Source organism: Pundamilia nyererei, unplaced genomic scaffold (genome assembly GCF_000239375.1).
Source record: "Pundamilia nyererei isolate P.nyererei 1_Seehausen unplaced genomic scaffold, PunNye1.0 scaffold00004, whole genome shotgun sequence".
Taxonomy (NCBI): Eukaryota; Metazoa; Chordata; class Actinopteri; order Cichliformes; family Cichlidae; genus Pundamilia; species Pundamilia nyererei.
The window spans coordinates 3,223,186-3,234,489 of NW_005187405.1; the positions used below are offsets into that span (position 1 = coordinate 3,223,186).

Here is an 11,304-nt window from a genome sequence, read left to right on the forward strand (position 1 = left end):
AACGTAAGAGGTTTTTGGACAAAGTTTGTGTTCTCCATTCTTAAGCACCGGTTCGAGCACCGGCACCGTTTCAAAAGTACCAATTTGGCACCTTACTTAGTACCAACTGAGCATTGTTCAAGCACAGCAGCCTACCTTAGTATTGTTGCTAATCACGCCCATCCCTCTATGACCACAGTGTACCATCTTCTGATGGTTAATTCCAACAGGATAAAACCTCATATCACAAAACTCAAACCATCTCAAACTGAGATTTTGAACATGACAATGAGTTCACTGTTCCTCAGATGGCCTCCACAATCACCAGATTTCAATCTAAGAGGAGAGTCACATTGTGGATGCCAGTATGAACCAAGGATTGTCTCTGGGGAATGTTTCCAGCACCTTGCTGAATCTATGCCAAGAAGAATCCAACCTGATAACAGCAACATGTAACTAATAAAATGGCCAATAACAGCCAACATTTTTGTCTATTCGTTTCTTTACTCATATAGCACTGATTTGTCAGTTTGTGAGACCATGACCCTGTCTAAATGTTACACTCAAAAAACAACTTTCATCTCAAAGTGAACAACATTAAAGAGGAATGCCCTTTTTCAGATGGAGCCCCTTTACATTACGTGGGCTGTAACACAAGTATATATTTACAGAAAACATGGATCACTTTTACAGAACCTTTACACCATCAAATGCAACCTGCCCACCTTGAAAAACATTGTGCTATTATTATGTTACGAAGGGGCTACCTAGTTATGTCATTACTATTTTCAAATATCAGGCTGTGTTTACCTTGTGCTTGCATCCGAGTGCGCACAAGTGCGAGTGGATAGCTTGCCAGCTGGCCACAGGTACTAGAGATGGTTCCACAGCCCAGCAACACCAGCACTCCAGGGTTGGCTGACTCAGTGGCGTAATGTGCCAACCAAGTGTTCTTTAGAGTCTAGAGAGTTATGATAAGAGAAAGGAAAATTCAGCTAATGTGCAAAATCAGCATAACACAAAACTTTCTCTCATTTAATTTAATGCAACTCTGCACGATGGATTGGTTTAGTGCGCATATAAATGATCTAATTAACTAAAGTGCAATCCATGGTGAAATATCCATGCGTCACAAAGCCAGCATACCTCATAAACAGCCAGGTCTATCCCAGCGTAGGGAAGGATGCCCAGTGAGTTTGGTACGTAGCCCTTGTAGAAAGCTTTGACACCCTCCTTCCTCAGGATCTTCTTGGCACAATCAAACATTCCTGCATACTGGCCAGTTTTCCTAAGTGTCAACCGAGTCTTTAATACCTAAGAGAGAAGCAATGCATAAAAAATACAAAGGAGGTCAGATTCGGTTGGTTTGCGTGGAGAGGAGGTGTTACCACATCCAGTAAGGCAGCATCACAGATCTTGTTACCTCCATTGGGTAGATTGTTGTCTGTGCTGTGGCCCCAGCCAGAGAGCCAGCCAGAAACCTCTGGTGGGTCTCAATCTTCGCTCCTTCTGATGATAACAACCTCTTATACTGTAGCAGAAAACGTAAAAAGCCACAATATTTGTTACTACATTTAATAGCTGCAAACAGAAGTATTTAAAAAAAAAAAATTCACATTTCAGCAGTATGGTTCCTTACTTGTTCATAAGCCATGAACTTAATCGCCGTCTCGGGTGCAATCTTTAAAACATTTATTCCATTTCCCCTCCACAGCGAAGTCACACCTCCTTCTGCAATCATTTGCTTAAAGCCCCCTAGCAGACTTATCCGGTTGGCCTTTGAAGAATGAACCTGCAGTGCAAATATATGCTTTAAGTAAAACACGGTCACAGACATCTATTTATCCATCTATTTGTTCCACTTCTGTCATATTTGTCACCTGCATGAAGACTTTCACTCGGTCCAGTGGGGCAGTACCGGTACGAGAAACAGCCCCTGCCACAGCACCTGCAACAAGCTGCTTCCACCAGCCACCTGTGCTCTTCTCTTCCTCTGTGAATTCATCTGGGATTGCAAGACTGTCACCTATGTCCAGAACCTAGTGATTACATAAGCAGATTTACTCAGCGAGACCAAATTCATGAACCCTGGCACATCTGATTTACAGTCATGGGAAAAAGAAAGCTCTCACAGGACTCTAAGCAGTCCAGAACCATTTTTAGCAACAATAACGTTAAGTATGATCATTTTTATCAGTCTTTTGCGTCAATGTGGATGAATTCTTATTTAAAACATTGCTTCACTTCATTGCGGTTTGCAGGCACAGCTCTCTTAAGGTCCCACCCCAGGATTTCAGGTTGAAACCTTGATTCTTTTCTTTTTCAGCCATTCTGTTCATTCTGCAAGACAGATGGCCTCATATTTGACTCTAGAATACTTAATTATACAGAGGGGTTCGTACTCAGTGGCTGCATGGTACTTCCTCCTCTGTGCTGGCAGCTGTTATGAGGCGTTTGTGCTGATATGCTGAGTTTGGTTTTCACAGCTTTAAATATATTGATGTGCATTATGGCCAAACATCTCCAGCTTGGTCTCATCTGTCCAATGACATTGTTTTCACAAGACTGCATAGAGTCCTGTGAAACCCTTATTTTTCTTCTGACTGCATGTCTGTGAGCAGACGGGATAATACTGTAGGTACAAACACAGACTCTTATTAGTATTTCTCTTTCTGTGTAATACACATTATAAAATGCCCTATAGGTGAATTTCTTTGCCTTTGATAATGACTCTCTCACTGAAGGGTTGTGCCACTTAAGGGTTTCTTTGTGTGGTTTCAAATGTACAAGGTCAACAACAACAACTTCTCCTTTTTGAGGTCAGTGATGCAGAAGCAGTTATATTGTAACTAGAAGGCAACATTTACAAAATCTTCAACACGAGCTGTCAGCCAAAAGATGAAAACATTATAAAAACAACAACAACCACCACTATTTTAGATGTGTAAACCATTTAAAAGGGTTGTAAAAAAGGATATGCAGTGAGGAAAAGCTGAAACCCTTTGAGCCAAAGAATGATTTGAGCTCCTTGTCCTTTCACTAGAATAACTACTGAGCTGAATAAACCCTCATCTAGTATATGCAGCGTTTTCCCCAAAGCATAAAGCACTACTGTGAGCTCTATTTGAAGCTGAAAGTCAAACTTAGAGTGCCCAGTGGGAATTTTCAACTGTAACGCCGCCTCAAGTTGGACTTACAACTCAAGATGTCAGTGCAGCCCCAGCCCCCAAAGCTAAGGGGAAAGGCAAAGGTTCTTGGACTTGCTGCGGTCATCTGTAGGGCACGTTTCCTGTATGACAATGCAGTTCTGCCTGAAAAAGACTTCTGAAAATTCAGATACAAGCTCTGTGAAGGACAGGCACTGTTTGGCTCGTGGCTAAAATCTTGCGCTGAACAAGTAATAGAGCAATCAAAGATGTCTTTCTTAGCACTAGCAAGAGGTGGAGGAGTGAGCTGGGGGGGGGCAGAGTGTGCTGCTATGACCTAATTATCTTGCCCAGGTCACCACTTCCAAAGCTGCTGCCTTGTGTGAACTGCAGAGGAAATCTATAAAGCTAGCACGAGAGGACTACACAGCATGTGATTCACTTCACAGCAGCTGCCTCTGTGTGTGTACGTCCACTAAAAGCACTTGTCTGTGATACAGACAGTATATGTGAGTGATTTTATATGATACATACTGAGGAGTGTTTCCAGTAGCGTATAATCTCTTCCAGGTTGTGAGCAGGGCATAACAGGAAGTGTTCCCTCCACTCGTTCCAGTCAACCATCATGGTTCCATCTATATCCATACTGAGGAAACACAAGTTTTTATCCTATGAAATGTATGATTATTGTATGGAAGTACACTATCCGATCACATATACTTCACATAATCTTAAATTTTATTCGTCAGACACATTGTAACCAGACACATGTCACAGTGCGTAAAAAGTGGAGGTCAAACCTCTGTAAGATTTTTAGGGCATCCTCTCCGCTGACACCTATGCCCAGCTCTGCAAGAGACTGCTGGATCTCTGAGGAATCGATGCGCCCTGACACATAAACACTCCAGTGAAACAAGCTGCAGTATGTGACTGTGTAAACATTCACTGGAAAGCCATGTGACTAAAGCAGAGCATTCATTTATTTCTTGCAACCCCGCTCCTCTCCCTACCATCATCATTTTTGTCCAGGCTCTTAAACGTCAGCCACAGCTTCTTCTCGTGCTCCTTCAGATACTTGGTAAACTCGTTGAAGTCCAGGCACCCGTCTTTATTTTGGTCACCAGATGACACTATTTTCTGTAAGGTAGAGATATAGTGTAAGTGTCTCTTCATTTATATTCACAGTGTCTCACTCTCTGTCTCTAAAACACACACACACACACACACACACACACACACACACACACACACACACACACACACACACACACACACGGAAATGCATGCAAAACGAGCAGGCCAGGACTTGAAACTCATATCTCTGTGTGAGTCCTCTCCCTCAGCAGACTGATATTTACCTGTGCAGCACCCTGGCGGAATATGCCCATTGCCTTGAGGCCCTCTCGTAATTCAGCAACATCCACCTTCCCATCTTTGTTGGTATCGAGCCTTTCAAACAGGTCCTGGTACGACCTCTTACTGTCGGTATCCCAGCACCGGGCATTTGACAGTAACGTCCGTAACGTCTGATACATTGTAGAGCTAATGTGCAAACTGGGTCCAGACCTGAGCTGTCCTGCAGTCGGAGTCAAATTAGCAAGCCATACTGAAAATCACCCATAAATCCAATGCAAAATCCACATGCGAACTCGTCGTCGGCAGTGACAAATCGGGCTTTTACTCGGGTTATTCTGCAGCCTGCCCTATGCAAAGATGCGCTCCGGAGCGTTTTTGGGGAACTGCAGTGATCTGTGGGCGGAGCAGTGTAGGCTACGTAACTACACGGTGTTTTTTACGGAAAAGCGGGAAACATGGCAGCATATGAAAGCGGTGGAGAAAAAAATATATGAAAGTCACGGAGGGACCATATGCATAATCCGGCTTATGATTTTAAAACCGAAGTTAATCATCGTTTGCCCATGTGACATGTGAGAGTGCATAACAGAGGACATTTAATCTCTTCATGTAACAGGACGTGTGAGTACAGCGCAGCACCGCTCCTCTCCAGCAGAGGGCGACGTTTCACTGCACAGAAACAGCAACGGGGTAATACTAAACTGTATGCATAACACACTGAGCTTATTATAGGTAACTAAACCAGATGTCAGTCAACTTGAATTACCCCCCCCCCCCCCAAAAAAAAAAAAAAAAAAAAAAAAAAAAAAAAAAAAAAACCCCAACTTTATAAAAAAAAAAGCAAAAACGAACTGAACAATCAAGCAGTCCCTGACACGACAGCCTTTGTGTTGTAATATTTGTTCTACACTTTTAAATCGTACCCTTGATAAATGTTTCTGTACTATAGCAAACAAAAAGACAGGCAAACTAAGCTTAAATATGAACAGTCAAATCCACTTTGGAAAATAACTGAAAGTAAATTGGACTGAAAACCAAAGCATTTTAAAAAGTAAATAAAAAGGCAAAACTATAATGTCTCTGAAAGGTGCACATTCTCAGAAAAATGATAGTTTTTAAATGTTCTTCAAAGAACCATTTAAAAAAAGGTTCTTTGAGAAACCATTTAAACCATTTCTTAATGGTTCTTTGGGGCACCTTTAAAGGTTCTTCAGTGAACTACTGAAAGAAATGGTTCTTCAAAGAACTATTGCTTGAAAGGTTCTTTGTGGCATTAAAAAGGTTCTTCTATGGTATCAGTCTAAAGAATCACTTTTGGTTCCAGTTGACACCTTTATTTTTCTGAGTGTAGAGTAGCCTATACTATATGTGCTGATAACTGCTGTTTCAGCCTGTTGACTGGTTATGCATCAGCTCAGGATTGCTTAAATTTGAGCGACTTCTGGTTTATTTTGTGAACGGTATAAAAGTCACGTCTAACCACAAGTTGGATACTTCCTGCCATTCCCATGGATGACACCCAAAAGTGTCCGCACGTCTACATTACTGACAAATGAGGCTATGTTTTAGATAAAGAAAAAAAACTTTTATCCATCAGTCTTTTAGTAGATTCAAACATCTCCACCATAAGCTAGAAGATTAAAGCTGCTCACAGCCATAATGTGCTATCTGGTACTTTTCCCATGTGTTGTTTTTATATATTTTTATTTTTCAGTAAAGCAACTGAACGCATTCAATTTAAATTTTATTCAGATAATTCTTTCATCTCTCATATCACATCCTGTTTGCACGTTGTTCTATTTTATCTTGTTGAGGTAGTCTACTTTATTTAGCTGATTTTATTATAGAATGTAAAGTCATGTGAAAAACAAAGATTTCACCGGACTGCATGTAGTCATGCTAAAAACAAAGTAAATCCTTCCTTATTTCAGGGTAATTAAGCGATTAAGTAACAACCAGGTTTATTAATTGATCAGGAAGTATGAGCACCTCTTTAAAAGCAGGGATTTTTGGCAGTTTGCTGATTTGAAGCGTTCAGTCTTCCCAGGAGTGGATGCCCAAGCAAATTCAGCCCAAAGCCACAACGTGTGATGCTTAAAGAAATAAGAAGAACATCACACCACAGTTTAGGTTTGCAAAACTGCCTCAGAGCAAACCACGCGATATCTGGACTAATATCCTTTGGACAGATGAGAACAAATTGGGGATGTATAGCCATAATGAACAGCACCACATCTGTAAAAACTTTTTCGCATAACTTTATTCAGGTTTTCCAAACCTTTTTTGTGAAAGTAAATGTTATCATTTTTTATTATTATTTTTGTCCTCGGCTAGCAATTACGTCTGTAATGATCACTTTGTTCACTACTGATAGAAAGATAAGATAAAGGTCAGGTCAGGTTAAACCGTATACAGTCTGAGATGACATTGTTCCATGCATTTATTAACAACGTTTACATTTTAATAGTGCTAACTGCGGACAACTCAACTTTAAACCATCTTGTTTTGCATTTCCTCCTTTTGTCACATACCACCTTCTGTTTTGTCTTTTATGGTCAGTGCTGACCCCCCACAAGCGGTGTTGCTGGTGTTGCCCCAGTGAGTTTCAGCCACACGTTAAATTCGGGCTGTCGGCATTTCTTTTTTTCCCCTTAACCTAGCTGGCCAATCACACCGCGGAATTTCCCTGGCGTCATTAATATTGTGTTTCAGTGGGTGGGAAGGAAGAGATTTGAACTTTGAGTCGTGTCTGCAGAGCAGCGACAGCTGAGTGAGCAGCAGAGACAGCTCGGAGAAAGTGTTCGGCTGTCTACCACCTCCACAGTTTCACCCGGATACTTGCGCTGCACAGTCTCACATCATGTCGTTTATTCTTATGAAGAAAAAGAGATTTAAATTTAAGGTGGACTTCGACTTGGAGGAATTGTCGTCGGTTCCCATTGTCAACGGAGTTTTATTTTGTAAAGTCAGACTACTGGATGGAGGTTTTGCTGAAGAGTCCTCCCGGTAAGATTTTTCTTATAATTTAATTTAGCTATTTATAGCAACAGGTCACTAGTTGTTTGGGAAAACTTTCATCAGTCAGGCCCAAATTCAGCTTATTTTTGACACCTGTTTGCATTTATTGCGTCGTGGTTGCTTCTTCGGTGCCTACAGCATTCCGCTGTATTCGTAGCTGACGTTTAGCTAACTCAACACCAGCTGTTCGCTAACTTAAACAACTTAAACTTACCTCAACGACAGTTGAAGACCTGTATGTAAGGAGGCAACAGAAAAGACCAGCAGAGTGATTTAACGCATTAAAACGAACACAGAGACTCTCGTTCGTCGTTTCAAGAGACAGATACTTTTTTTAAAAATCTAACCCATATTTGTAAAGTTTATCTAAGCAGTTGCTAAGCAACAACTGCTGTTAATTGTGTAGTGGAACAGTGAAACCACCGGTTGGGATATTAACAATAATGGTTAACATTGGGATGTTTGTTTGTTTGTTTAATATAACACTGACTCTGGTTGAAACAATTATTTAAAGTTATACTTTCATTCATTGTTTTTCTAATGATTAAAAAAAATACAAATCTACAGTAATCACGTGTCCCTAATTTATGGCAGTGAGAAGCCCCAGAACAGATTGTTGTTTTTTCAATTCAAAGGCGCATGCTAGGTCATAGTCTCCTGGGACGCTGTTTTTTACTGTACGTTACTTTAATGAGTCACTCTGGAAAAACGGAGTCGGAAGCGCTGGCCCTCATTACTTTGCTATGGTAACTCTCCCTAAACTATTGTGTAAACACGGTATTCTTAAGTTTATCCTGCCTCAACCACTGCTTTTTATTTCCTGCTTCCTTTGCAAATAACCTGCAAACACTATCTATCCTATCTATCCTATCTATCCTATCTATCCTATCTATCCTATCTATCTATCTATCTATCTATCTATCTATCTATCTATCTATCTATCTATCTATCTATCTATCTATCTCCCATACCTTAAAAACAACAACAACAATAAAACAACTTTGTTCCCAAAGTTTGTAAAAGTTTTAGCTATCATTCATTTATTTGGCTGATTTTTCAGGTTTTGACTGGTGATCCTGTGCATGGAGCTTTTGTGTCTCAGTGATTGTAGATGTAATTGCTCGATAATAACTTGTCCAAACCATAACTTTCCTTTTTGGAATATAGATAGATAGATAGATAGATAGATAGATAGATAGTCTGCAATGATAGGATTGCATTCAGTTTCATTGCACATGTGGAACAACAATAAAGATGTGTTCTGTTTTATTCTACTGCCCAAAAAACTGCCTGGCTACTTTTGTGGTTTTGAGAGCTGCTTTTAGAAGGACAGTATAAAAACTATTTAGAAACATCTTATTATACTTCTTGAAAACCTGCATACAAAAATAAAACTGTAACATTTCCTAACATAAAAGACTGTGCTAAATTGATACGCATGTTTGTTACTCAATATCAGACTATTGCAGTTAAATATTTGCTGAGGATGAGTTATCTCAAGACATCATCTGATAGACAACGAGGGACAAGGGTTGGAAATTAGCAATAGCTATAAACTTTATGTGCAGCACACCAGTTTGAGAATTGCCGAAGCATAAAAGGAGCTTGTTTACTGCTTGAATAAGTGCTAATCCTTTCTTCTCCACACATTTGGAAGCTATTAAGATACTGTGATATATCTGTATGTCCACTAGTGATTAAATCCACTTGTCTTACAGGGAGCCCGTCCAAGCCAACTGTGTGCGCTGGAAGAAGAAATTCTCTTTCATGTGTAAGATGAGTGCCAACGCTGGGACGGGTGTGCTAGACCCCTGTGTGTGCCGTGTGTCGGTGCGCAAGGTACAAAACCCTTTGTTTCTGTTTTGCTGACACAATTTAGAATGCACAGTGTGAGTTGTTCCATAGCCATAGTTCATGCAGTGAACAGAGACTTGAGTGTCTATTTACATAAGGTTAGAAGAACTGTTGTAACTTCAACACAGCAGTTCATTGTTGTTCACGGACTTTAGTTGTCCTGCAAAAACTTATAGAGGCAAGGAATAGTAAATAAACAGGCAAATGATGTGATATCACTTTTTTGTCATTTCAGGAATTGAAGGGTGGAAAAACATACACAAAGGTAACACTTTTCTTCTAAAGTGTGTAGAATTTTTGTGGTGGAAAAAAATCTGCTTAATAACAAGTCTTATCAAACCTTTCTAAGATAACGATGATAACGAGGCGTCCTTCAGATGCCCTGAGAATTTTTATTTTTTTTTAATAGCTTGCAGTTTCCGGCTTTGGTCACTGATTGGGGGGAAAAAAAGACTGACATGTTAACCAATAACTCCAATGAGGAGTTAAAGAATTAAGCAATCTTATTTCTCAAGTTTCCAAGATCCCAACTCATGCAGGTTACATTGTTTCCCATAACTAGACCTGCATTGAATTTCTGTGTTTGTAGGACTTAAATCTCGTGATCCTTTGTAAAAAAATAAAATAAAATAAAAAAATCTATATTTAAGGTACGTCAGCTGACTTCTAATCAGTTCAAACTTGTTGAGTTGTCACTTTTCACTCTGCACAGCTGGGCTTTGCTGACTTGAACCTGTCTGAGTTTGCTGGGTCTGGCAGCACAGTACGACGCTGTCTCCTGGAGGGATATGACACAAAGAACACCAGACAAGATAACTCAATTCTCAAGGTATGACAATGATGCAAGACACACAGCTTTAAAACAACAATAAATAAGATGGAAAGGGACCTTAAGAGTATCTATCACACTGGTCATGTGTTGTCACAGCTCAGTACTTCACTCTTGTTTGTCTGTTCACATTAAGAAAACTAAGTGAATTTCTCAATAGACAAGAACACATATATATGTGAGGAAGCTGAATGTGTGACATACATTGGGGAAAAAGTGAGCGCCCTGAAAGCTGAGACAAGACATGTTTGAGCTTGTGACTTATAAACTACCTGCACTGTGGGAATGAGGTTAAAATATATGTGTTCCTCCAGGGCAAAAAGAAAGACATGCAATCAACTTTCTCAGAAAATCTTATTATATTAACCACACTTAAAAGATACCATGTGAAACCAAACTAGAAAGCAGAAAGCTGTATGCCTTTGTATTCCTTTCTAAAGCTGCCAATCCTGTTGCTCTTGTCTCTGTCACAGGTTGTCATCACCACACAGCTTATGTCTGGAGATCCCTGTTTTAAAACGTAAGAGTGCTTCTTCAACCTAACATCTCACACGTGCAACTAAGAAATTCTTAAATTATCTTTTTTTTAATACATATATATATATATATTTATTTAATTTTGATAAATACTCAATTTGGTTTGCATGCCTAACTGCAAAGCTTTACATTTGTGGTTGCAACGAAAGTCTGCTCCTGAGGTATAAACGTCTGCTTCTAACCTCAGAGGAAGTGCTTTCTTGACTTCCTGTCTGTCCTAAAGTGACACCCTTACACATGTTATCAGTAATGAGATCCAGAGAAGTAATGGCAAAGTACTTTGTAGGTAAGGCCTTATTGTTGTCTTATCTGAGAGCTAATGATGCCTCACCCAAAACATTGAGCTGCCCAACCTTAAGAGTGACCAATGGCTGATATGTGATCAGAAGCTTTATGTAGAACAGGTTTGTCGCAAATGATGTGATGTAACGTCGCACTCCTGGCAAAGACTGTACCATGTGCAAACATTAAGCTGCCTTTCTTGATATTTCTTTCCTGTTTCAGCTCATGCTTAGTGTAATAACACACAAGCTGTTGCCCTGGAGATGTCTAGAGCTTAGTCACCCACCCACAGAGTGTTACTCA

The 11,304-nt window shown here is 40.0% G+C and overlaps 2 protein-coding genes across 2 annotated transcripts in view; one reads left to right on the forward strand and one right to left on the reverse strand.

Annotated features, from left to right (window-relative positions):
* LOC102204144 (calcium-binding mitochondrial carrier protein SCaMC-1-like) overlaps window positions 1-7,771 on the reverse strand; it is a 10,062-nt gene extending 2,291 nt beyond the window's left edge. Inside the window, exons 1-10 of the mRNA XM_005721198.2 lie at window positions 7,714-7,771; window positions 4,484-4,701; window positions 4,136-4,262; window positions 3,926-4,013; window positions 3,660-3,771; window positions 1,860-2,018; window positions 1,619-1,771; window positions 1,403-1,510; window positions 1,126-1,293; window positions 790-940 (exon numbers count right to left, since the gene is read on the reverse strand). Of these exons, the coding sequence (XP_005721255.1) occupies window positions 790-940; window positions 1,126-1,293; window positions 1,403-1,510; window positions 1,619-1,771; window positions 1,860-2,018; window positions 3,660-3,771; window positions 3,926-4,013; window positions 4,136-4,262; window positions 4,484-4,660 (1,243 nt within the window). The 5' untranslated portion in view covers window positions 4,661-4,701; window positions 7,714-7,771. The remainder of the gene's footprint in view (window positions 1-789; window positions 941-1,125; window positions 1,294-1,402; window positions 1,511-1,618; window positions 1,772-1,859; window positions 2,019-3,659; window positions 3,772-3,925; window positions 4,014-4,135; window positions 4,263-4,483; window positions 4,702-7,713) is intronic.
* Window positions 7,148-11,304, forward strand: part of eeig2a (EEIG family member 2a) — an 8,066-nt gene continuing 3,909 nt past the window's right edge. The window contains exons 1-5 of the mRNA XM_005721196.2: window positions 7,148-7,487; window positions 9,218-9,338; window positions 9,589-9,618; window positions 10,066-10,182; window positions 10,656-10,702. Of these exons, the coding sequence (XP_005721253.1) occupies window positions 7,342-7,487; window positions 9,218-9,338; window positions 9,589-9,618; window positions 10,066-10,182; window positions 10,656-10,702 (461 nt within the window). The 5' untranslated portion in view covers window positions 7,148-7,341. The remainder of the gene's footprint in view (window positions 7,488-9,217; window positions 9,339-9,588; window positions 9,619-10,065; window positions 10,183-10,655; window positions 10,703-11,304) is intronic.